Source organism: Podarcis cretensis (assembly GCF_951804945.1).
Source record: "Podarcis cretensis genome assembly, chromosome: 1".
NCBI classification, from domain to species: domain Eukaryota; kingdom Metazoa; phylum Chordata; class Lepidosauria; order Squamata; family Lacertidae; genus Podarcis; species Podarcis cretensis.
In genome coordinates this window covers 9,694,279-9,722,039 of record NC_137170.1, presented here as the reverse complement: position 1 = coordinate 9,722,039, position 27,761 = coordinate 9,694,279, and the positions used below count along the sequence as shown (strand labels likewise).

The 27,761-nt window shown below is 44.9% G+C and overlaps 1 protein-coding gene across 1 annotated transcript in view; it reads right to left on the bottom strand.

The window, feature by feature from the left end:
• The window catches only part of MNAT1 (MNAT1 component of CDK activating kinase), a 151,836-nt gene that overhangs the window by 74,635 nt on the left and 49,440 nt on the right, over window positions 1–27,761 (bottom strand). The window contains exons 4-6 of the mRNA XM_079959202.1: window positions 24,889–24,992; window positions 23,303–23,443; window positions 11,405–11,530 (exon numbers count right to left, since the gene is read on the bottom strand). Coding sequence (XP_079815328.1) covers window positions 11,405–11,530; window positions 23,303–23,443; window positions 24,889–24,992 — 371 coding nt within the window. The remainder of the gene's footprint in view (window positions 1–11,404; window positions 11,531–23,302; window positions 23,444–24,888; window positions 24,993–27,761) is intronic.

Here is a 27,761-nt window from a genome sequence, read left to right as displayed (position 1 = left end):
TATAGTGCAAGGTTTTATTTCATTTCTTGGCCCTCCGTGATTTATTCAGCACATGGTCAAAAAAAAATCACGGTTAACAAAAGAAGGAATGCAATAGACTTCGTCTTTTTAAAAAAGAAAAACAACCCAGACAGCAGAAATGAGAAGTTATATTGAGATAATCTATTAAATGTGCTTGCATTGCACGGATGATGTGCTGTTCCGTCAGAAAGCATGTAGGAAGTCAGCATTTATCCAAAGTGTGAAGTACTTCCATGTGCTTAAAACGTGATCTTTCCAAAGCAAACAACAGAGGAAAGAGGAGGGAAAAACAAAGAGTATCTATTCCCCGCCAGCTATTTTTTGGCTAGTTCTATGAGACACCTTCTGTCTTTCAGTACTGGTCTTTCTTGCACAGCTTAGGCGAACAACACAGGAAGAGACAGCAAAAAAATCAGCACTAAAAACCCTGGGAGTCCACTGATGAGTATTTACTTACTAATGGATATACTGGCGCCCTGTCTTCTGGTCTCTAAAGATATACAAGGTGGTTAACAACATGTTGGAAATATTAGAAATTAATAATAAACAAAAAGAAGACAGGCACAGAAAAATGAACGCAACAGAAAACTGCAGGGAACAGGGGCACCATACCAAAGCAATGCCTTTTACCAGCATCTAAAGATCAGCAGAGGCTGGACAGAACAAGCATCCCCCAGGGAGGATGTTCCACAGCCATGGTGCCACTGTTGATAAGGCCCTGCCCTGATGACAATGATGATTTACATTTGTTTATCTTGCCCAGCACAATCCATAGCGACTTACAAAAAAAACCCCGACAGACAAAAAACCACACATTAAAACCAACTGGAAAAAGAAGTACATTAAAAACATCCCACCCACTTCTAAAAAGCCACAGCTAGTTCAAGACCAATGGCCCAGTGACAGAGGAAAGTTTTTGACTGGCACCTAGGTTGCAATTTTCAGCTGAAACCACTTGAAGCATCCATTGTGTTGAGCTATTTCAATTGCTGTTTCATTGCAAACAGCTGAAAGTCTGTACATTTTGATAACAAACCTGATTTGCAAGGGGGTGTTGAATAATTTCGATTGCAACTGTATATAATGATGGTGCCAAGCAAGCCTCCCTGGGGAGAGCATTCCACAAATGGGGAGCCACCACAGAAGAGGCCCATTCTCATGTTGCCATCTTCCGGACCTCCTGTGGAGGGGGCACACGAGAGTCTCAGGGGATGGTGATCCCCTCCATTATAACCTTGCCAGCAGAGGGACCTAAAGTATCGTGGATACCATATACAGCCTGCAACAAAGCAGACATTGCAACCTAGTCTGTGGCTACAACAGAACGTTTATTTTCTTTTGGGGGGGGTGTAGAGGGCTGAGAGCAGGACGCGGGTGGCGATGTGGGTTAAACCACAGAGCCTAGGACTTGCTGATCAGAAGGTCGGTGGTTCGAATCCCTGCGACGGGGTGAGCTCCCGTTGCTTGGTCCCAGCTCCTGCCCACCTAGCAGTTTGAAAGCACGTCAAAGTGCAAGTAGATAAATAGGTACCACTCTGGCGGGAAGGTAAACGGTGTTTCTGTGCGCTGCTCTGGTTCGCCACAAGCGGCTTAGTCATGCTGGCCACATGACCCAGAAGCTGTACGCCGGCTCCCTTGGCCAATAAAGCAAGATGAGCGCCGAAACCCCAGAGTCGGTCACGACTGGACCTAATGGTCAGGGGTCCCTTTACCTTTACCTTAGAGGCTGAGAGCACTAGGGAAGATCTTTCTGGAAACACCCTGGCGAGTCCTGAATGAGTGTTTGCATATCCCATAAGCCAGGGGTAGGCAACCTAAGGCCCAGGGGCCGGATGCGGCCCATTCGCCTTCTCAATTGGAATCAGCGTGTTTTTACATGAGTAGAATGTGTCCTTTTATTTAAAATGCATCGGCAGATGAAGATGATGGACTATATGGAACTTGCCGAACTGACCGGGAGACTCCGAGACCAGAGAGCAGAGACGGTGGAAGAAAGCTGGAAGAAGTTTAAGGAATATTTGGAAAAAATATGTTAATGTTTAAACCTTAGAATAGCTTTGGAAGTGGATATAGGCTGTAGGGTTAGAAGTAGAAGATAGGGTATTTAAAATAGTATTATTTGTAAGTGATAAAATGTGAAGTTATTTTAAAACAAAAAGATTATGATATATGTAAACTGCTAAAGATGAAGTAAAATGAAAATCAGATAGGTGGGACTTGGGGAAGCCCACTTAACAATGTTTAGAAAAATAAGGATATGACAAGAATTTGTTTATATTGTTTGTCTTTTCTGTTTGTGTTTTTTATTTGTGTTCAAAAAAATAAAATGCATCTCTGGGTTATTTGTGGGGCATAGGAATTCATTCATTTCCCCCCCAAAAAATATAATCCGGTCCACCACATGGCCTGAGGGACAGTGGACTGGCCCACAGCTGAAAAAGGTTGCTGACCCCTGCCATAAGCTACTGAAACCTCAGTGGATGACTTGGGTGGTCCAGTTGATGTCAGGGACTCTACTGAGGAGGAATGGTGGATACCCCCCCCCAACGTTTCAGAGAAGAGGAAGACAGTATAGATTTACAACAGTGGTTTGCAGAAGGTCACGGCTCAGAGATAGATGAGGGGCAAAGCTGGGAAATAATGGGAGGGGGTAGCAGAGCCGGAGCAGCTGGCTGACACATTATCACTAGAAAGCATTCCATACCCGCCCCCTTCACCCAGAACCTGACAGGCATTGAAAGTAGGAGAGCAGTATTTCACTGTTGAATACTGACTATAAAATTTTTGCGAGTATATTAGCAAAGAGAATTTAAAAAGTATTGCAAGAATTTATACATAAGGATCAAGCGGGTTTTCTTCCTGGCAGACAGAGGAAAGATAATATAAGAAACATAATACATATATTGGAATATCTGAATGCCAGTGTAATGGGTTAAGGGGCTGCTTGTGCGTAAATGGTTGAGTTCTCAACTCATGCAATCAGTTTCTAAACTCTCCCAGTCCGCGGAGCCATGGATGCATGGCTACCTTAATCGCTGGCAGAATCCGTCAGTGGGCGCTTCCGGAATTTACGCCAACATAAGAGTTCCTTAACGGAAACTCTCCTTCTGGATTCTCTGCGTGACAGTTTCCTGCGCGGAGTAGGCGTCCCCAGCGGAGGTCCTAAGACCTCTCCGCTGTTCTCACTGGAAGTATCTTGGAGCCATCCCTCCGACTGAGTTTCTGCGGGAACTCTCTCTCCCCCCCTGCTGGTTCCTTCCTCAGCATCCGAGGGTCTCCTAGCCTCCTTGAGCCCTTCCACCACCTGACTCTCCGATGGCAGTTCCCTGACAGCCAGGAACGAAAAACAAGCTATTTTAATCTTTGTGGACGCTGAAAAGGCCTTTGATAATATATCATGGAACTTTATGTTAAAAAATCTAGAGTATATGGAAGTGGGCAAGGAATTTTATAATGGGATAAAGGCAATATATACAGAACAGAAAGCGAAGCTGATAGTAAATAACTATACTACAGAAGATATTAAAATAACCAAGGGTACAAGGCAGGGATGCCCACTGTCACCACTATTATTCATTATGGTGCTGGAAGTTTTGCTAAAATCATTAAGAAAAAATGAAGATATAAAAGGGGTGTCTATAGGGAAAAATGAATACAAAGTGAAAGCATTCGCGGATGACTTGGTAATGACAGTAGAAGAACCAGTGGAAAGTATTAAAAGAATCTTAGAAGAAATAGAACAATTTGGTCGAGTTGCAGGATTCTATCTCAACAAAAAAAGACAAAAATTATTGCTAAAAACATGAATCAAGAATTAATTGAGGAAATACAACAAAGGACAGAGATAGAAGTGGTGAACAAAGTGAAGTATTTAGGAATATGGTTAACCCCCAAGAACACTGATTTGTTTCAAAACAATTATTTACCTATGTGGAATCAAATAAAAAGGGATTTGGAGGTGTGGGGAAGACTGAAATTGTCCTTTTGGGGGAGAATATCTACGATAAAAATGAGTGTGCTACCAAAGATGTTATTCCTTTTCCAATAATTGCCGATAATTAAGGAGGCATCAATCTTTAAGGAATGGCAAAAAATAATTTCAAGATATATCTGGCAGGGTAAGAAGCCAAGGATTCAGTTTAAGTTATTAACAGATGCAAAAGAAAGAGGTGGCTTCGCCCTGCCAGATCTGAAATTATATTATGAAGCATCATGCCTCTGTTGGATAAAGGAATGGATTAAATTAGAGAATGGAGAGTTGTTAGATTTAGAAGGATTTGATAACAGGTTTGGTTGGCATGCTTATCTATGGTATGAGAAGAAAAAAATTCACAAAGGTTTTGAAAACCACATCTTCCAAAGATCACTGATAGAGGTGTGGGAAAGGTATAAAAATTTGTTGGAACCTAGACTCCCCCATTGGATTTCACCATTAGAAGTGATGAGTGTGAAAAAAATTAATATGAGGGGGAGGTGGATAACATATGGAGAATTGGTAATAGGAGAGGGGGGAATGGAAAATGAAAACTTATGAAGAGGTGAAAGAATCTGTTTACGACTGGTTACATTACTTTCAGATCAATGAAATGTTTAAAAAAGATTGTAAAATGTGTGGGTATGAAGGTAAAGAATCAAAATTCCAAGTGGAGGTATTGAATAATGAGTACAAAAATCTGTCTAAAATGTATAAAATGTTGCTGGAGTGGCATACAAAAGATGAAGAGGTAAAAGCAGTAATGATACATTGGGCAAGAGACTTTGGTTATAATATACAGTATGATGATTGGATGAAATTATGGAATGAAAGGTTAAAATTTACGGCATGTACTGCGTTGAAAGAAAATGTAATGAAAATGGTTTACAGATGGTATATAACGCCAGTTAAACTGGCTAAAATGTATAAAACATGCAATAAGTGTTGGAAATGTAAAGAAAAAGAAGGTACTTTCTATCATCTGTGGTGGGAGTGTAAAAGGGTGAAAGACTTCTGGGAAATGATATACAATGAATTGAAAAAGATGTTGAAATATACGTTTGATAAAAAAACCAGAGGCCTTTATATTAGGAAACGAAATTAATAAGAGAGACTGTAAACTGTTTCAATATGCAGTGACTGCCACAAGGATACTTCTGGTCCAAAGATGGAAGCAGGAAGAAATTCCAACAGTGGAAGAATGGAGAAGGAAATTGACTGAATATGCAGAATTGGACAAATTGACTGGGAAGATTCGATATCAGAAAGACCAAAAGTTTATCGAGGACTGGGGGAAATTTACAGAATATCTGAAAAATATATGTGATGTACAGATAACGCTTGTTGGTTTTGAAGAGACTCTGTGAGTGAGTAAGAAATACTGCAAAAAAGAGAGAAAGAGGAAAAGGAGTTGGGAAAGGCAATATTATGTTTAGAAATGCGTTAATAAATAGAAATTTCACGAAAGATTGACAGAGAAACTGAGGGAAGTCAAAAATTGAAGAATGAGTGCAAAATAATTTGCTGACTGTATAAAATTTGTTTGGAAAATGAATAAAAATTATTTAAAATAAGAAAGTAGGAGAGCAAAGAGCTAAGAGACAAGTGGCCCTAAGGTACTAGGTACCTTATACTAGGTAGCAGTGCCAAAGAATGCCTACTTCTCCACCACCATTACATCCTGGACTATTTTGGGCTATTCTGTACGACAAACTACCTGATGAAAACCAGTCCATCATAAGGGGCATCAGAGCCCCTGGAAAACAGCTGTGCCCAATCTTCAGAGAACATATTATGGGCTCCACTTTTGGTGGGGTCAACCAGGAGTTTGGAACTTGCTGTCATCAATATGCCAACAACCTTCAGCTCAGTCTCAGGCTACTGCATGCAAATCAGGTGAGGCTGTGTGGATGCTGGGCCTCTGGCTGGGGGCGTAAATGGGCAGGATGATGACCAATTAAATGACTTATTAGTCACTTACGATTTTTAAAAAAACTAAAGTAAACTAAAAACTAAATCCAAGCTAATTGAGCTGAATGCTTGACACTCTGAAAGATCGGCAATTACATAGTAATCCCCAGGCTAATTAACATATCTTATGCACTAGTTGGCAGGTTAGCACTCATTTAAAAAAAGAAAAAGTGATCCAATGATAGGCTGCTTTTCAACACACTCTGTCTGGTTTACACTTCAAATAACAAAAAAAGAAGAGAGAAAAGGAGGAAATAGCCCAAACCTCTCAAATGTAGCTAAACATGTTCCTACTTGAACCTTTTCTTTGCTAAGAACGTTTTAATTTTCTAATGTGGCTGAAAGGTCTTTGTTATATCCTCCACAACAACAACAATAAACTCCAGGCTTTGTGTCTGGCCTGAGACATTCCAGTGCACAACAGAAATCTACAAACTCTTTCCAGGAGGGAGAGTCCCATTGCCCCAGCTTCTGCTAGCTCAACAACTTGGTTGAATCCGGCCCTATATTTTTCAGAAAGTTGTTTGCTCTGCAGTTGGACAGCTCTTAAGATTCCACAACCAAATGTTGCATGGCAGTTCCTGAGATCGAGGATTTGGTTTTCATCTATGTTCAGATACAGTTGGGCACCATTTTGAATCAAGACGGTGGACTGAACTGTTCAAAAAATTTGAAACACTGAATTTAAATACTCCCAAGCAGCACTGGGGAGAGAGACTGATAATAAGAACATAAGAAGAGCCCTGCTAATTCAGATCAAAAGCTCTGTCTGGTCCACCATCTTGCTTCCCACAATGGCCAGTCAAAACCAGATACCGCATGGAAGCATACATGATGAAGGCATGAACCCCCACCTCTATTCTGCAATTGTCTCTCTCCACACGGACGTAAGATGTTCTTCTATACCCGATCACCCCAATGGTATGCATAGTTCTGTACTTTCTACAAGGATAGCCAACATGGTGGCCTTCCAGGTGTTGTTGAAACAAACCTCCCTTCATCCCCAACCACCGTGAAGTGTGCAACTGAAGCTGCTTCTAATACAAGAAGATAGAGCAGCTGGGGGAATTGTGCCAGCACACAGATGCTCCTTGCAAAATATCCAGAAAGTGCCCCTGCATTTTTCAGCTGCATGCATGAAATTTTCATGATGCACTTTTAAGGTTGAGCATTTGCCTTTTGCACAGTGAGGACAGGTAAAGGGGTCCTGGAAAGCTTTTTCCAAATGTTTTGTGGTAGGGGCATATGGGGAAAATGGAAGGTGAAAATTAAGTGAAGTTACTAAGAATTAAAAATGTGTGCCTCTGGTTAGTAAAGGTAAAGGTAAAGGGACCCCTGACCGTTAGGTCCAGTCATGGCCGACTCTGGGGTTGCGGCGCTCATCTCGCTTTATTGGCCGAGGGAGCTGGCATACAGCTTCCGGGTCATGTGGCCAGCATGACTAAGCCACTTCTGGCGAACCAGAGCAGCGCACGGAAATGCCATTTACCTTCCCACCGGAGCGGTACCTATATATCTACTTGCACTTTGACGTGCTTTCGAACTGCTAGGTTGGCAGGAGCAGGGACCAAGCAACAGGAGCTCACCCCGTCGCAGGGATTCGAACCGCCGACCTTCTGATCAGCAAGTCCCAGGCTCTGTGGTTTAACCCACAGCGCCACCCCTGTCCCTTGTGCCTCTGGTTGGTTTTGTGCATTGCCCTTTGAATGTGATTGATTGTTTGTGTGTCTGGCCCTGCAGCCCTTTGCCTAAAAAACATTCCAGAGCATCCCTGCACCCACAGTACTTGTGTCAACAGAGAAAAACAAGGCTGGCCCTAGATTTTGAATTTGCAAATGCTGGGACCGTGAGCCTCCCTGAACCAAAAACCACCAGCGACTCGGCGAACAATGCTGCTAAGATGATGCAGTTGGCAGAACTCTGTCCTGTTCCATATCCAACAGACTGCATATTGCAGGGGGGTTGGCAAGCATTTAAGACCCTGAAAGAAAGGCTGTGAGCTCTTCCACTACCGCTACACGCTGCATTTTGCTGAATGGGAAGCTTTCTGAATGTGGCCTCCTCACCCAATCAAACCATGAGCAAATGTACTAGGGTAGCCCATCAATGCCAGGATTATGGAAGGGCCATCATCTCCCATAAGAACGTCCTTCAGAGGCCTTCTCTAGGGGTCCCCATCTACAGAGGACAGTTAAGAAATGAATAGGGACAGCACCGTATCAGTCGTGGTGCCCGGAATATGGAATGCTCTCCCCGACACCTTTCCTTTATTAGCTTTTAGGTGCCAGGTGATGTTTTTGTGGATAATATTTCAGGGCAGCTTTATCATTTGACTGCTGACTTGTTGCTGATTGTTTTATTGCTGGCCTCCTCTCGCTGCTGTTTGAGACATTTTTATTGCCACATTTGTTTTAAATTTAGAGCTTTAATTTCTGTTGTTAGCTGCCTGGAAAGCTGTTTTGCCGAAAGGCAGGGGGAAATTAATATTTTGAAATCAGTAGTTCCATACCTCTCTCCTGGAAACAGCTCGTACGTCAGAGAGAGCTGGAAGATAAGTGGGACATCTAGGCCCTGTAATATCTTCTGATAGAAAGAAGAGGAAGAGGGAAGAAGAAGAGGAGGAGGAGGAGGAGGAGGAGGAAGAAATAGAAATAGAAATAGAAATAGAAATAGAAATAGAAATAGAAATAGAAATAGAAATAGAAATAGAAATAGAAATAGAAATAGAAATAGAAATAGAAATAGAAATAGAAATAGAAGAAGAAGAAACTCCTCCTCCATGGTTATTGCTATCCATTTCCCAGCAGATGCCATTTTTTAGATCGACCTTCCAAGGACCACATGCCAGTAGAAGGCAGGGCCAGAGGCAAAAGTGGGCCAGTACTAAATGTAAGTTTATGCTTGTACAGAAGTCGAGTTTCTACAAACGCTCACGCATCCCTGTGTAGCCTCAACCCAACGTCATGGCGGGTGCCGGGTGCAGCTCTGCAATAACTCACAAGCTGTCACTGACGTTAACTCTTTATTCAAAGAAACAAAACAGCTCAGGCCTAGTGAGCACAGCAACCAATGAGGTCCTCACCTTCCCACGGCTCCCTAAATCTCCTCCTCCCTGGGTCCTTCCTAAGCAATGTGAGACTCCATTGCCTTGACTGTTTTTGCTCCCTCTTTTTTTTTATACCTCTTCTGGTTCTGGGGGATTTTTATACCTCTTCTGGTTCACAGCAGCCTTTTTTATGTTTGATAAGTTTTTAATGTCTGATGTTTAGTTGCATTTTTATACGTGTTCAAAGTCGCCACAGCCAGATGGGTGGGGTATAAGTAATAAAATTATTGTTGTTGTCCCACCGCCTATCCCTTGGCTCTGAGCCTTCCTCCCTTGGGGGTTCCTCAGCTAGTGCCTCCCCCCCTACCCCTCTGCATCCAGCCAAGCATTATTAGATTTCAAGGACACTTGCCAGGCCGGCAAACACACTAGGGCATTGAAGGAGGGGTGTTGTTGTTGTTGTTGTTACTGTTATCATTATTAATACCCAGCCCATCCAGTTGGGTTTCCCCATCCACTCTGGGCGGCTTACAGCATATCTAAAAACATGGTTTGGCCTGGGAAGTGTTCCAAGGGCCAGACAGAAAGGCTTTGAGGGCAATATCTGGCCCCTGATCTTGAGTTTTCCTACTCCTGCTGCAGAGAATTCTCTCTATGCCAGATATGTATCTGTAAAGAGTAGCAGGCAAGGGAAGCTAAGTCCATGCAGAAGCTAGATCCCCAGGAAAAATCAAGAATCCCGGGTAAGATCCCTTTTGCCAAAATATGGGCTGGACACATGCTGACACAAGACTTTGGCCAACCTGTCTGTAAGGGTAAAAAAGTTTGCAGCTTGCTTTAGCTGCCAATTATCTGAAGTGTTCTTACAGAAATCACGCTGAACCTCTTCACCGTTTACAAGATTGACGTTCCAGATAATACAGCTCCAAATGGCATTTGGATATTTGAGGAATTAAGTAATTATCTCCATACAATGCATTTTGCTACAGGGAACCAACAAAAATGTGTTAAAACAAGCAAGGAAAGCATTGGAGGGCTAACATCGAGGGAGGAAAGAAAAGGAAAAGCATTTCAACATTGCATGCAATCGGCCCTATTTTTTATTTTGAATTAAGAGAGCAAGGAGCGTTTAAGCAGCACAGAAGATTAAGTCATTATCCAAACAAAAACTACTTGTGGCTTTGTTAACTACTGAGCAACTAGAAAGTATGGCAGAGTCGCTTGCGCAATCATGGAGTTCTTGTGTACCTACGGATTGTGCAAACACCACTTAGACTCATCGGGTTGCGTCCAATGAAGTTGTTTGGTTAACACAAGGATATCTACTTGCACAACGCAACTTCCCATCCTCTCCCTGCACATCCCTGCATGCCCCCACTCCTCCAAATCTGCTCCAGAGGGTTGGGTGGAACCCCTAAAACAGTTGGGGGGCATGGAGAGCACACACTGAGAGGAGAGGGAGGGGAAGCTCTATTATGCGAGCAGAAGCCCTTATGTGAATCGAACCATTTTGTTGGGTAAAACCCAAAGAATGTTGGAAGGGATTCTAGTCCAACCCCCCCAAACCCCCCATCACTCTAAACAGAGGTCTGCCTACTTCCACCCTCACAAGCCCACTCAGAATAGGTGACACGCATGTTTACAATAACCATGTGGAAATCTGGTTCACACCAGATTGCATACACCAGTGTAGAACATAATGTATTTTAGGGGGGCTTATACTGTAAACCACCCTGTGATCTTCGGATGACGAGTGGTATAGAAATTTAATAAATAATAATAATCCCCCTCCTTTATTTATTTTTTAACCACCGCCTTCAAATTTACATTAAAAGGTAAAGGTACCCCTGCCCGTACGGGCCAGTCTTGACAGACTCTGGGGTTGTGCGCCCATCTCACTTAAGAGGCCAGGGGCCAGCGCTGTCCGGAGACACTTCCGGGTCACGTGGCCAGCGTGACATCGCTGCTCTGGCCAGAGCCAGAGCCAGAGCCAGAGCCGCACACGGAAACGCCGTTTACCTTCCCGCTGGTAAGCGGTCCCTATTTATCTACTTGCACCCAGAGGTGCTTTCGAACTGCTAGGTTGGCAGGTGCTGGGACCGAGCAGCGGGAGCGCACCCCGCCGCAGGGATTCGAACCGCCGACCTTTCGATCGGCAAGCCCTAGGCGCTGAGGCTTTAACCCACAGCGCCACCTGCGTCCCTTCAAATTTACATTATACCAACACTATTTAAGTGCTACCACAAAGTTTGATGCGGGCATGGTGTTAAATGCAAGTCAAATGTAGATCTCAAAGACCAAGACGGAAGAAGCTAAAGACTGCGATGCAGAATGCAGAAAACTCATCCCTCTCCCCCCCCCCCCCACATATGCACAAAGATGTCTGGCCTTACCATTTTGATGCCAGTCGAAAATGCAACTGGCTTGACTGGTTTGGGAATCTCCAGTTGCATTTCGAGTTGGGTAGACCTGTCTTTGTGCTGGGCCAACAGCAAAGAAGCCGGAAGATGAGAACTTTCCTGTAAATGGAATTAAGGAGAGAGAGAAATAAGACAGAGTAAAATATTTAAAAGGCATAAACAATTCACCATTAGTGCCGTATATTCCTAGAATGACAAATTGCATCTCAAAAGGCTGTTTTCAGGAGAACAGGACACGGCTCGATACTCCTGGTTTACCAGAAAACGATCACTTTCAGTAATAAGAAAAAGCTGCATTAGCCTCATAAATCAGAGGGACTTGCAAACAGCCATTTTTATAGATTCCACATTAAATGACAATATAACAAGCTCCTTATTTCAGAAGGCCAAATGCAGCCATTATGTATTAAAAAATGTTTTTTTAAGTAATAATAATTAGAACTTAATCACAAAAACAAGCAGCACAGAAAGTCATCTAACTTGGATCAGATGTTTATCTAAGACGCATTCTTTCGACCAATGAACTCCATCCAGTTTCAAATTGGTTCTCCATTAGATTTCACCTGAGGCCGTTTGGAGGTGATCCTTGCTCCCCCTTTGCACAATAGCGCTATTGTACACGCAACCAACAGCATATTTATTTTCTCCTTTAGTGATTTCTCTTTAGGGAGGCCAGTCAAAACCTTTTCTATTTTAAGAGAAAATGGGCGTGCGTGCACATACGAAGCAATGAAAGTTGCTCAAAAACGAAGTTAAAATTACTTAAATTTTTATGAGCAAGAGAAACAACAGAAGGATTGTTAATGCGGGCAAACACTCTGCATACCAAGGAACAAGAAATCAAATTATTGGCTGAACTGACTCCCGAGCTTTGACGGGAACTAGATGCAATGCCCGCCGCGGGCTTGAGACCAAAAATGGCAGATTCCTCACCTCCTCCTGATACGCAGTTAAGAAAACGAATTATGTAGTATCACAGTGCACATTTTTCTGCTCCACTTCCGTAGGGCAGGACAATGCATGTGATGATATGGCTTGAGGAAAAACTCCTGGAGGATAAGGTTAGGAATTGCTGCTAGTCATGATGGTACAAATAATAAAATTATCATTATCCTTATCATCATCATCATCTCCGTTATCAGAGGCAGACTGTTGGCGAACACCAGTTGCAGGAAAACACAAGTGGGAACTAGGTAAAGGTAAAGGTACCCCTGCCCATATGGGCCAGTCTTGACAGACTCTGGGGTTGTGCGCCCATCTCACTTAAGAGGCCAGGGGCCAGCGCTGTCCAGAGACACTTCCGGGTCACGTGGCCAGCGTGACATCGCTGCTCTGGCGAGCCAGAGCCGCACACGGAAACGCCGTTTACCTTCCCGCTGGTAAGCGGTCCCTATTTATCTACTTGCACCCGGAGGTGCTTTCGAACTGCTAGGTTGGCAGGCGCTGGGACCGAGCAGCGGGAGCGCACCCCGCCGCAGGGATTCGAACCGCCGACCTTTCAATCGGCAAGTCCTAGGCGCTGAGGCTTTAACCCACAGCGCCACCTGCGCAAGTGGGAACTAGGACTGGGCAATATCTGGTTTTCAGCATCATGATATATCACCAATGAAACATTGCAATATACCAATGTATCACAAAGTCTGAAATAAGGATGGAGGCATTGGCTGGCTTCCCAGTTTTCCCCGCATCGTGATTTTGGCCGACACCTGCTCTTGTGATTCGCTGTCCTGACAGAGCTAACAGGGGCTGTGGGAATCAAGAGAGGCATTGGCTGGCTTCACATTTTTCCCTACATTGATCCAGCCGCAAAGCTCTTCTTATTTTCCTATTGCTCATACAAAGCAGATTGTGCCAGTTTTGGAACAGCGACACTGGAAACTGGTGCATTTCTGAGCACAATTCAAAGCGTTGGTTGTACCCTACAAAGCCCTCAATTGCAAGGGGTCAGGGTACAAAATTTTAAAGGACCACATTCTCCTGGATGAATCTGCCTGGCTTCAAATCAGCTCCAGAAGCCCTGCTTTGGCTGCCCATCTGCATCAACACTGAAGTTGGGAATGGGGTGAAAGGAGACAGGGGCTTTTCAGTGGTGGCCCCACAGATTGCAGAACTCCATTCTCAGGGAGATTCTCCTGGCAGTGTTTTTATTTTCAGCACCAGGCAAAAATTCGGTTTCCAAAGCTCTTTAGTTCTGTCTATATTTTTTGCTGGATATTCTAAACTGCCTGCTCAATTCTCTTTTTGTTTCATTTTAATGTCACTTTGTAAACCCCTCTGAAAGCCACGGCTGAGTAAATATGTTAAAGAAATAAACAGTGCACTGCGTGAAGCAGCAGTATATTTTTTCCCAGTCCAGAGCTTACCTGCCAATCAAGCCTTGTTCCAAACCTCTCGTTTGACATGTGAGTAAACGTGTATATATAAACACCATCCACTCAAGCTCTCAGCTGCCATCTCCCAATATTATTTCACAGAACAATTGAATCATCAAACTTAAAATGACCCTAGAGATCCTTCCGCTTCTGTTCTCTACAGCGTACAGAGGCAGAAATAGCCAGGCAAGGAGACATGGGAGAGGAGACAGGACTGGCCATCGGCAAGGCTAGAGTGCTTGCCTCCAGATGCAGCAAGGCTCCCATCAACACCCAGCAGCAGGCGATTGGCCGGTTATTATGGGATTATAGTCCAGAGACATCAAGGGACTGGATTGGCCCAGTTTTGGCACAGAAACTGCTTTGGTCACCCTGTATGATGACCTCTGTCAAGAGAGAGACATGGGAAACATGTCCCTGTTAATTTTTCTCGACCTCTCAGCGGCTTTCAATACCATCAACCATGGTATCCTTCTGGAGCAACTGTCCAAACTAGAGATGGGTGGTGCCGCTTTACGGTGGTTCCAGTCCAACTTGGATGGTCGTTCCCAGAGGGCATTGCTTGGGAAAGCTTTTCAGCCCCGTGGAACCTTCGATGTGGAGTTCCGCAAGGCTCAATCCTATCCCCTATGTTGTTTAACATCTACATGAAACCGCTGGGTGAGGTTGTCCGGAGGTTTGGAGTACGTTGCCAGCAACATGCCGATGACACTCAGCTCTATTTCTCCTTTACATCTGCAGGTGAGGCAGTGGAAGTGCTGGACCAGTGGCTTGCCTCGGTAATGGACTGGATGAGAGCCAACAAACTGAGGCTCAATCCAGATAAGATTGAGGCACTGTTGGTGGGTGGCTCCTTAGACCAGATGGGTGGGAGATCGCCTGCTCTTGATGGGGTTAGACGGCCTCTGAAGGAGCAGGTTCGTAGCTTGGGGGTACTCCGGGATCCTGTGCTGTTGCTTGAGGCTCAGGTGGCCTCAGTGGCCCAGAGTGCCTTCCATCAGCTTCAGCTGGTGGTCCAGCTATGCCCCACCAGCTACCAGCTACAGGGATAGCCTAACTACTGTTGCCTATGCTCTGGCAACCTCAGGGTTAGATTACTGCAATGCATTATATGTAGGGCTGCCTCTGAAGACAGTACGGAAACTTCAGCTAGTGCACAATTCAGCAGCCAGGTTGCTCACTGGAGCAAGACAGTTTGAGCATATTACATCGATCCTGGTCCGACTGCACTGGCTACCAATTAGTTTCCGGGCCCAATTCAAAGTGCTGGTTTTGACCTATAAAGCCTTAAATGGCTCAGGACCGCAATACCTCAAGGACCACCTCTTTCCATATGAAGCCACCCAGACCCTGAAATCATCTTCTGAGGCCTTTCTTCATGTGCCTCCTCCTCAAGAGGTCCGGAGGGTGGCAACATGAGAACAGGGCCTTCTCTGCTGTGGCTCCCTGGCTGTGGAATGCTCACCCCAGGGAAGTTCGCCTGGCAGCTTCATTATACACCTTGTGCCAGGCAAAGGTGTATATACATTTTGTGCCAGGCAAAAACGTTCCATTTTTAACCAGGCCTTTCGTTTATTTGGTTGACATCCTATGGCCTTTTAAAATTAGGGTTTGGGGGGGTATTGGGTTGTTGTTTTTATTTTGATTATGTATTTTCTGGTTTAATATTTTGATTTTATTCTAGTGAACTGCCCTGAGGCCTCTGGGTATAGGGTGGTATAATAATAATAATAATAATAATAATAATAATAATAATAATAACAATAAAGGCACCACGTTGTCTACCTCTGCTATGAAAAGGGACCCAACCCCTCTAGGGTGATCCTGGGAATTTAAAAACACAGTTTATGAATTGAAAGGGGAAATTTCCAGGTCATACAGTCGCAAAGAGGGAACCCAAAAAGCATGTGGGCAATTTCTGTATAATGCAAGGAAGTCATACAGAGACGGATGCTAATAATAATCAACAATAACTTTATTATTTATATGCCACTCATCTAACTGGGTTGCCCCAGCCACTCCGTGCAGCTTCTAGCAAAATACAAAAACTCAATAAAACATCAAACATTAAAAACTTCCCTAAAGAGATGTCTTCTAAAAGGTGTGTAGCTCTTTATCTCCTTGACATCTGATGGGAGGGCGTTCCACAGGGCGGGTGCCACTACCGAGAAGGCCCTCTGCCTGGTTCCCTGTAACTTCACTTCTTGCAGTGAGGGAACTTCACTGCAGGGGTGAACCTCCATGTCTGGGCTGAACTTGGGGGTGGAGACTATAAGAGGGATGCTGTCTGGAATGCAGAGGACTTGTTTATAGATTCAGAAGCATCCCAGAACTACTTAAGCTCTATCCCATCAGAATGATAACCTGCACTCCATAAGGCATGAGGTTCTCACCACCAATGCAAACTGAGATTTTTTTTTTTTCTGTTAAAGAAAAAAATTAATTGAGAATTCACAAAGGAGATTGTGAATATTCCCTTTAGGGTGGAAAGAAACACAAACAAGAACCTTCTTTCCCCCCTGCCCTTCGCATTACCTTTCAGTCATTAACAACATATTTAGATATGTTTAGTAGCAATGTGTGCACAAATGTCATTAAGTTACCTATTTTGGTCATGTTATAAAGATTATTTATAACTGCTCTTTCTTTTTTTTTTTTTTTGCAAGCCATCTGGCAAAATGGATTTCCAGTAAAACCAACTGCTGTGTAAGAAAACAATGTCCGCCCCGTATAAATTAAAAGAGCATTTAAAGCTGAGTTGGAAACACTTTGGTGACTCAGTTTAAACCCCCCCCCCCCCGCTCCAGCCATTAAAAGAAATAAACTGTTAGTACTGGAGCTGTTATGAACTTCAGACTATGTCTACCTTACAGCTTGCCTCCTCCATGTATTCCTCCCCTCCCCTGCCACTTGAGATAAAGAGATAGGGCTTTCCGTCATGTTTCCCCATGTACTGGGGGAGATGTCTTGCCTACTGACCATGTGTAATGATTAGAGGGTCACACTACAATTGGGGACAACAGAATTCAAATCCCCATTCAGCCATGAAGCTCAGTGGGTGACTTTGGAACAATCGCTGCCTCTCAACCTAAATTACGCAACTCCCGACCAAGTAAGGACCATGTGGCCCCTTTTCTGCAAATCACTGGAATACCAGCAAAGACCGTGGTTGATTAGTTATTATTTTAATTTGTATACCACCTTTATTTTCCATGGATTTTAAGGTGGTGTAGATCAGAGCTTTCCAAACTGTGTGTCGCGACACAATCGTGCGTTGGCTGCAGTGTGTCATGCCAACGTTCCCCGTGTGCTTCCCGGGGCCGGAAAGGGGTTAGTTTTAACCTCCAGTTTACTAGTAAAACCGATTTACTTTGTCACAAAATGATGCATGTCTAAAAAGTGTGCCAGCGACATGAAGCTTGGGAAGCTCTGGTGTAGGTGGCTTTCTCCCCCCCCCCCCCCATTTCGTCCTCACAACAACCCTGTAAGGAAGGCTAGGCTAGGAGAGGGTGACTAGTCCAAGGTCACCCAGTGAACTTCATGGCTGAGTAAGGATTCGAACCCTGCTCTCCCAGGTCCTAGTCCAATGATCTAACCATTACACCACACCGGCTCATTTGGTGTGGATTTTCTCTTCGCTGGGCTTTTGTTTGTCTGTGCTGCTGAATTTTCATCTATTCCTCTTTTCTGCATTAGGTAACATTGGTTGTTTACTTCCCATCATGTTGAATTTACTTGGGCTCTCATGTCCAGTCAATTGCAACCAATGATTTATTTTTTTGGGGGGGGGGGAGGGACTGCAGAAATTCCCGAAGCCAGGCTATGGGAAAAAATTATCTCAGACATTACAAAAGGAAGGGGAAGGTAGTGAGTAGCGCAGCTGTAGTTTTCTTCAACAGCTGCGGATTTCGGACAGCCCCCAAGTTTGCCTTGATTTTGCTTATTGCCATAACACAGCATTCAAAAGCATTATTTCAGTAGCTTTGTTGTTAGGCTTTGGAATGTCCTGGTCTGCTTTACGTTTTTACCAGAGGCTGCTTTGGAAATATTTTACACACAAGGACGCATCTGTGAAAGTTTCATGGGGGGGGGGGGGGAAGTCTGTCCTTCAAAGCCCTCTCTTGGGACCTTTAAGATTTTAAAAAAGGGGGGGGTAAACCCCAGAGAGAGAGAGAGAGAGAGACTAGGCTCAGAGGCAACTTCCCCCTTAGCCCACCCAGATTCTTTTAGCTGTCATAGCTTAAAGCGGGGGTGGCCAATGCAATACCATTGAGATGTGGCTGTACTACGACCCCCATCAGCCAGCAAGAGCAATGATGATGGGAGTTGTAGTCCAAAATCTCTGGAGGGGCCCACATTGGCTATTCCTGGCTTAAAGGATGCTATTGCTTGAGATCTGGCTCTCAAAAGGTACCGTATTTTTCGCTCCATAAGGTGCACCTGACCATAAGACACACCTAGTTTTTTTGGGGGGGGTATTATTCAAGGAAGGGACGCAGGTGGCGCTGTGGGTTAAAGCCTCAGCGCCTAGGGCTTGCCGATCGAAAGGTCGGCGGTTCGAATCCCTGTGGCGGGGTGTGCTCCCGCTGCTCGGTCCCAGCGCCTGCCAACCTAGCAGTTCGAAAGCACCTCCGGGTGCAAGTAGATAAATAGGGACCGCTTACCAGCGGGAAGGTAAACGGCGTTTCCGTGTGCGGCTCTGGCTCTGGCTCTGGCTCTGGCCAGAGCAGCGATGTCACGCTGGCCACGTGACCCGGAAGTGTCTCCGGACAGCGCTGGCCCCTGGCCTCTTGAGTGAGATGGGCACACAACCCCAGAGTCTGTCAAGACTGGCCCGTACGGGCAGGGGTACCTTTACCTTTACCTTTATTCAAGGAAAAAATATTATTTAAAGGGAGCACTGAGCAGAGCCTATATGCATCCCAGGCTCTGCTCAGCGCTCCCTTTCATGAGCCGCGTGGAGCATGTGTGCGGCGTTTGCAGGCTTTTCCCCGAGGAGGGAGAAGGGCAGCCATCACTGATGGGCTGCCCTTCTCCCTCCTCGGGGAAAAGCCCCCAAGAGCCACACACACACTCCGCGCAGCTCTTTAAAGGGAGCATGGCTCTTGGGGGCTTTTGCAGGAGGTGGGGGAAGTGAGAGAGCCGCGCTCTGTCCCTTCCCCCACCTCCTGCAAGAGCTACGCCTCTTTAAAGGTAGAGTGGCTATCCCTGGCTTTTGCGGGAGGTGGGGGAAGGGACAGAGCTTCTCGGGGCTGGCGGGGGAAGCCCGGGTCCCCCCCCCAAGCCCCAGGGACCACACATTCGCTCCATAAGAAGCACAGACATTTCCCCTTAGATTTTAAGAAGAAAAAGGTGCGTCTTATGGAGCGAAAAATACGGTATGTGATCGCGCCATCTGAGTCCAATTCCTTCTACTTTTTTGGAGTGGCTGTAAGGAAGAAAATGGCAGGCCAGCATTCCTAGGCCTAACAACTGTGGGCTTAAGACTTCCAGGCTGCTGCCAGGGGTACTTAGCACCGTGCATATACAGTCTTTGAAACCTGCCAGTTTTGAGGGGAGAGGGGTTTGCTTAGATCTCCCCAGTACTTACCTACAGGATGAGAAGAAAATGCAGCAGCTTAGGGGTAGTCCCCAAGTTCAATCCCGACATCTCCAGGAAGGGCTGGGAATAATATCCCCAGCCCAAAACCCTGTAAAACTGCTGCTAGCTCGTGTTGGCAATGTTGAACTAGATGGACCAGTAGTAAGGCAACTTCCTAAGTCTCTGCCAAGTGAACAGGACCATAGTTCCATAGTAACCTCTGGCATCATGAAGCAGAACTGGGGAAAGACTCCTGCCTCAAAACCTGGAGAGGTACCTTTAAATAATATTTTCGGAGCTAGCTCCGAAAAGTCCATCATCTTCATCAGCCAATCTTCCACTGTTGGTAGTTCTTGTGTTTTCCAATTTTTAGCAAGTAGTATTCGGGCAGCCGTTGTGGCATACAAAAATAATTTAACATCTTTCTTGGGCAATTCCAAACCTGTTATTCCAAGAAGAAAGGCCTCTGGTTTCTTAATAAATGTATATTTCAACATTTCTTTTAGTTCATTATAAATCTATAAAATTAGAAATTACTTGAAAGAAACAAATAGGCCTAGGATTAAACTAAATTATAATTAAATAAATGGGATTTAGAATGTTAAGAAAAGTGAATAAGATGGACCATAATTGGAAATTGTTTTAGTTTAATAATGATATTGGAAAGCTGTTACTTTTAATTACAAGGAAACTCAGAAGGGAGGGGTTTGTGTTATCATTGTGGAAAATCTAATAAAAAATATTTTTTTAAAAAAAAAGAATGGCAGATAAAGATGGTGGACTATGCCGAATTGGCAAAAATGACCGGGAAAATCAGAGATCAAGAGGACAATAAATTTAACAAAGAATGGGGAAATTTTCTAAGTTACTTGAAACAACTGAAAACATTGGCAGGATTGTGAAAACACTTGCAATGAAGCGAGAACTATGATAAAAACTGAATTTTAAGAAAATATGGAGAATATGATATAATGCAGTTTGAAAAGAGGATCTGGGGAAACCATGGAGGGAAGTTCCAGCATTCTGAGAATCCTTTTTGTAAAATGATCATGATTTATGTATGATGATAAATGTTAAAGGTGAAAATGAATTTTAAAAATGTTTAAAAAGAAAACCTGGAGAGCAGCTGCCAGTCAGTGCAGACACAACTACGCCAAATGGATGAATGGTCTGACTCTGCATAAAGCCTGTAGTGCGTTCCTGCCTTGCCCACCTGTTTGGGCTCTAAGTGCATCCATACACTCAATAGCCACTTGGATAATACAGGGGAAGTGACAGAGACTATAGACTTAAGAAAAGAAGAAGGGAAGGAGGGGAAACAACCAGACCCTGAGCAGGTTGCAAGGTCTTTAAAACATTATACTGTTCTGCTGCCTGCAAGGTCAAAGGCCGCACAGGATTTCCTTTTTCTGTCAACATCCAAGAAGGGGAGCATGCCGAAATATCTAGGCCCTTGGCCCAGGAATAATTAAAAAATACAACACCTCCCCTTTAAAAATAAAAAAATCCACATGCCCCCTTGCTCCCAAGCGAGGTTCTCCCTGGGTATAGCCGCCCGCTCAATAAAACCACCTCTTAAATCACCTGACACTAAATCTCCTTCCCGTTTCAGTGGCTATCCCTCAGGGTCAGATAAGGACTTCAGGTGCTCAGCCTTCCCAAAGGAAGAACGGAAACAGAAGAGAAATAAAAACACATCAACAATTGGATAGGACTATTAAAGCAAAACAATAAAAAGTGTTGTTGGGGTTTTGGGGGGGAGGGGGTGCAAGACAGGAAGAAAGTGAAATCCAGCTGGTGGGCTCGTAACAAGAGACCCAGAGGAGAGGAGAAGGGGGAAGTGAATATTATGGGATGCAATGAAGGAACCATGTGACCAAAATGAAAATTCAGGTTGGGCCATGATGCCAATAGAGTAGCCAGGGTGTGTTTTTTAAGAGATCTGACACAGCCCGATGACCAGTCCTGTACACAACTGACAGACTGATGGAATACCTCCTCTGGTGGTAGGGGGTGGAAGACAGAAAAAGTGCCAGTCTCCAGAATAAACCAGTCATTCTCCTGCTCCAGCCCACAGAGTCAGCGTGGGATAATTGGTTACTGTATGGGACTTGGACCAGAAAGGCTGGGGTTTAAACCCCCATCAGTGGTGAGACTTGCTGAGCAACCTCTGTACTCTGCCTAACCTACATCGCAGGATGGCTGCGCAGAATAAAACACAAGGAGACATGTGTCACTCTGAATTCCTTGGGAGGAAGGGTGGGATACAAAACGTACGCACCGAGACAAACTGTGTGTACAAACTGACAAAAAGCGCCACTGCCAGATGGGTGGCTCCTAATGCAATCTAATCGCTGCTCTCCCACTGCAAGCTGCAAAAGGAATTGCGATCAACTTCCCACAATATCTGGCGTGCTGCAGTTTTGCTGTGTGCACATCCTGCTATGGTCTGTGCAACCCATTCTTCTGGGGAAGAAGGAAAAAAATCAGAGTTGCTGCAGTCTGCAAAAAGGCAGATCCTCAGGGAAAACGCAGAATCATCAATAATGGAGTTTGGTGGTCATGTTTTAACCTTTAAAGCCCTATACGGCCTAGGACCCTCGTACCTACGGGACCACCTCTCCTAGTATGTCCCATGGAGGACCTTACGGTCTTCAAATAAAAACATCTTGGAGGTCCCAGGCCACAGGGAGGCAGAGTCAGGGCTTTTTCGGCTGTGGCCCCGATCTGGTAGAACGCTTTGTCACAAGAGACTAGGGCCCTGCAGGACTTGACATCTTTCCGCAGGGCCTGCAAGACAGAGCTGTTCCACCAGGCCTTTGGCCAAGGCACAGTCTGACCCCCTCTCTCCTTCTGTAATCCTCATAGAACTCTAGCCCAGTGGTTGCCATTAATTTGACTCTGAATTGATTTTAGAATGAATTGATTTTAGAATGTATTTCAATTAATTGATTGTGATTTTATGCAAACTGTTTTATTTTTACTGTTGTTAGCCGCTCTGAGCCCGGCTTTGGCTGGGGAGGGCGGGATATAAATAAATTATTTATTATTTATTATTATTTATGTGGATGTTCCATCAAAAAGTGACTAAACAAAGCATGGCAATAATAATAATAATACAGTGGTATCTCAGGTTACATACGCTTCAGGTTACATACGCTTCAGGTTACACACTCCACTAACCCAGAAATAGCGCTTCAGGTTAAGAACTTTGCTTCAGGATAAGAACAGAAATCGGGCTCTGGCGGCACGGCAGCAGCAGGAGGCCCCATTAGCTAAAGTGGTGCTTCAGGTTAAGAACAGTTTCAGGTTAAGTACGGACCTCCGGAATGAGTTAAGTACTTAACCCGAGGTACCACTGTAATGTAAGGTGGCGCTGTGGGTTAAAGCCTCAGCGCCTAGGACTTGCCGATCGAAAGGTCGGCGGTTCGAATCCCTGCGGTGGGGTGCGCTCCCGCTGCTCGGTCCCAGCTCCTGCCAACCTAGCAGTTCGAAAGCACCTCCGGGTGCAAGTAGATAAATAGGGACCGCTTACCAGCGGGAAGGTAAACGGTGTTTCCGTGTGCGGCTCTGGCTCGCCAGAGCAGCGATGTCACGCTGGCCACGTGACCCAGAAGTGTCTCCGGACAGCACTGGCCCCTGGCCTCTTAAGTGAGATGGGCGCACAACCCCAGAGTCTGTCAAGACTGGCCCGTACGGGCAGGGGTACCTTTACCTTTACCTTTTACATCTAGCTGAGTTTCCCCAGCCACTCTAAGTAGCCTAGTGTGGGAACATCATCTTTCTGGGAGTGGAACCTAGAAGAAGGGTCATTTGGTGCCATGATATAGGAATAAGCCAGACAAGCAGAGAGAGAGAGAATCTGCCCATTTCCGTATTAAGTAATTGAGCTGCCCTTCTGGGTGCTGCATCACCTACCAGCTTATCGAGAAGGTCCTGCTTGTTCTTCCTCTTCAGCATCTGTTGCATTTGCTCCTCCTTTTGTATAAGAAGCCGCCTGATCTCGCTTTCCTGCCGCTCAACCTCCAAAGCCTCTTCCAGCTCCTCTTGCTCTCGAGACTAAGAGAGAGAAAACAGGGAGCACTTGGGAGGTGAAGCCAAAGAAAAGGGTGTCTCAACAATGACCATTGCAGCAGAAAAACAATGGCATAGCTGTCAACTTACAGATTTGAAAATAAGGGACCAGAAGCCTCGAAAATAAGGGAACAGCAGCCAAAATAAGGGATTTTCCCAGCGCAGGTATGTTCAACTTCTGAGCCCCTCTGAGCCAAAGGCAGAAAACCCAGCCAGCAGTCAAACGAAGCCTCAAGCAGTGGTTCCCACAGCACAGCAACCCGGCAAAGGGGATGCAGCAAGGGAAACCACCGTCACCTCTCCACTGGGAAGCGCTGAGCAAAGGCGAGTCCCCAGGCAAGGCGGCCGATTTGATCGGCACAAGGCATGCAAGCTCCACCCCCCAGTCATTCTTAGACTCCTTATTGGGTGAGCAACGCAGCCAAGCAACACAGTTGGAGCCTCCCTCCTCACTGGCCGGCAGGGAGGGAGGGAGAGGAGCAGCTTCCTTTGAAACCCAGGAAATTTAAGGGACATCATCAATAAGGGACAGCAATGGGACATAGTGCTGGGATAAGGGACTTTCCCGCCAAATAAGGGACGATTGACAGCTATGCAATGGGAAGAGCAACCCTTTGACTGAGCCATGTTTTGGAACATCACAAAGGCTCGTTCCCCAGAGGTGGTGAACTTGCGCCTAGGCTGCACCACTTCAGACTACCCTTGCCGGGCGGGTAACATGATGGAATGCAACTAAACACGAACAAGCAAAAAGGTTTTCCTCCAGATAGAAAGCTAGCATATCCATGGGGAGAATCCAGCCTGAGATGCTAGTTCTCTATGTAAAGGGATTTTAAAAATTATTTTTTGAGTAGAATTCACTGGGTCCCCTCTATCACCCACTTGCAAGCTGAAGTGACAGAGGTCATGTACACACACAAAATACATCAGAACTAAGCTGAGTCTCAAATACTATAAAGCAGCCAGGGAATTGCTCTCTCCTTCCTCAGTATGTTTAGAATGATGTGCGGGCTAAGCTTCAGACTTGCGAAACAGCAACAGGTACTGAAGCACAACTCCCTTGCATGTCTCCTTACTCGTTCTGAATATGGGTGCCAGCACAGCTTTCCTGTGTGTTTGCTCTAATTTCAAGACAGACTCAGAATGCTACATATAAAATTACTAAAAATTAATTTTTGTTTTTGTTCTCCAGCCCAAAGAACATGCCTTAAATTTGTTCAAACTTAGCTTGCTTTATTTAAACCACTACTTTACCCATTCAGAAGACTGTCTATAGAGAACCAAGACCTTTTTACTCTAGCAAGCCTACTATTTTGGATACTGGACAGAACTAGGGGTTTTAAAAAAAAAAAAATGCCATTGTTTCTTTTAGCAAATAACCCAAAGAACTGTAAACAAAACAAAACAAAAGCCAACCCTAGGCAACTTACCAGTTTGATCTTATTTTTCTGAATGACTTCCTTGTTTTCCTTCTGATACATCTCCATCTTCTTTCTTGTATTTTCTACATCAATGTTGTTGGTCAGGTTGAACACTAGATCAACGTTTTATAAATTAGCAGTGGGGAAGAGAGGGGTGAAGAAAAGAAGCAAAGCTTCATGTTAAACAGCAGTCATAACAAAGCATTACTTCTACTCAAGGACAATGTTTTCTAAAAATATATTCCCACCTTAAAATTAAGACTCCGTTTCTATCATCAGAAATCTTAATTTCTGCTACTATTCCCCCGCACCCCGAAATTTGAAAAGATTTAAGTAACAACATACCTCATGCATAATTATACACAGTGCTTTTTTTTCGGGGGGGTGCAGGGGTACGCATACCCCTAAACATTTTGTGAATCTAAGTTTGGCCTCATTGAGGGGCAGTATTTCAATATGAGTAGGAAAATGAGAGTGCCCCTAAACATATTTTTTTTAGAAAAAAAGCACCAATTATACATATAGATGTATTTAATTTTCTAGTTTATCCTGGTTGCGAGACAATTGTTCACAAAAAGGCAATCACAAAAGGATTTGAGCGTGCGTGACACAAATTCAAATGCAACGTTTGATATCTGCATTAAGCAGAGCAGCAAACCTTTTGAACTGCACTTATTTTCTTTAGCAAATAGGAAGGCAACGACAAGCTTTCATCTTCAGTTCCTAACTGGCATATTCAGGTTTTTAATAAGCTTGTCCACAGACCATAAGCCAGGTCATCAAACCTCCCACATTGACCCTATGTGTCTCGTGACCTGTGTATTCTTCGCTGCCCTAGCACCCTTGACCTCATTGGCTTAGCTACTCTGATGTCAAAGAAGGACTGGGTAGCCAACAGCTCAGCAGCTTAGTACTAATGGAGGGGCGAGGGAGGGGGTGCTTGGGATTTTCCTCTTTCATTGTTCACGGGATACCACTGGCTAGCATTCAGAGCCACTGGCTGGAAACGGACAGAAAACACTTGCGGTTATATATGAAATGGGATACAAGACTGCCAACGTTTGTGTATGAATGGTACTTTTAAAAAATTGGGTTCTTCCTATTTCAAATGGGGTTTATGTTTTCTTTTCCAAGCTAGGAGTACCCGTTGTCGGCCTCAGCTTCTACGCAGGGGTTTTTTGGGGGGACATAAATAAGGGCTGGGGAACCTCACGCTCAGAGGCTGAATTCCACTGGAATGTAGCCTAGTATACAACAGTTAAGTGTCACCCTAACCCTAACCCACCATTAGCATGACACCACCACCCCAGACAGCTGCTCAAGAGGGAATGTGGCATTAAAGGTAAAGATAAAGGGACCCCTGACCATTAGGTCCAGTCGTGGCCGACTCTGGACTTGCGGCACTCATCTTGCTTTATTGGCCGAGGGAGCTGACGTTTGTCCGCAGACAGCTTCCGGGTCATGTGGCCAGCATGACTAAGCCACTTCTGGTGAACCAAAGCAGCGCACGGAAACGCCGTTTACCTTCCCGTCGGAGTGGTGCCTATTTACCTACTTGCACTTTGACATGCTTTCGAACTGCTAGGTTGGCAGGAGCAGGGACCGAGAAATGGGAACTCACCCCGTCATTACGGGGATTCGAATTGCCGACCTTCTGATTGGCAAGTCCTAGGCTCTGTGGTTTAACCCACAGCACCACCCGCGTCCCCCAGTGTGGCATTAGGGCCCCCAAATAGCATTTTTTAAGAAATAAAAACTAAGCCAAGCCTTGTTATATTGCAGAAAAACTTTGGATACCAGTCGCTGGAGTTCACAAGTGAGATGGAACTATTGCACTCAGGTGCAATAAGTGAGATTGGACTATTGCAATATGTAAGTGGGCTTCCCAGAAGAGGCACCCTGTTAGCCATTGTGATAGAAGGAACCTGGACTGAATGAGCCACTCTGGCCTGATCCAACTACAGGGCTGCTCCACTTACGTTCTTATGAGCAGGTCGCTGTTTTGCAGGGATTTTAAAGAAGCCTCTCTTTTGCGTTCAGACAGAAGCATACTGTACGTTTCCAAACAAGAACCTGCCCACAGGGGCTGGGAGAGCAAGAAGGAAAATAGACTAGTGTGCAGCCGCTCTTTATCTCCTGGCCCATCTCTTATTGGCTGGGCTTACACACTGGCCTGCCTTTAGACATCTGTCAAAATATAATACAAAAAGCCCATTGTTTCTGAAGCCCAAAAGGTTTACTGCTCTTTGAATAGCAATCCCACTTCTGAAAAGCCAGACTTTCTTCTGCGGAGAAAGAAAAATGCTCTGAATTGAAAGGAAGGAGCATTTTCCAAGCCACTATCCAAAAAGGGAGGGGAGCGGCGTGATGCTAGAACTGCAGGTGAACTACTATGGCGTGGCTCAGGGCCACAAGCTCAGTGGTGGAACATCTGGCTAAAGCCTTGCATCTCCAGGCAGGACTTGGAGAGAATCCTGCCTGCAACTCTAGAGAGTGGCTGCCAGTCAGTGTGGACAATACTAAGCTAGATTGTCATGGTTATGATCAGATAGATAGAAGATAGGGTGCAGCAGAAGGGGAAAAACAACAGCTCCATAGAAAAAGGAGTGTGAAGTCAACAAAAATGAGAAAAAGATGAAACTGTGTTTTGACTGTATATGTTTAAAATATTGAAACTTAATAAAATATAATTTGGGGGGGGGGCACTAATCTAGATGGACCAGTGGTCTGATTCAGTATAAGGCAACTTCCTACATTACTATATTTCTGAGCTGCACTGTTTTTCCACCTGCTACTGCAGCCCAGGCCTCAAATTTAAGACTCGGGCACCCAGTTCCATACAACCTCACTTGTCTGCGTCACCTCGCCAGAAGAAGGAGCCA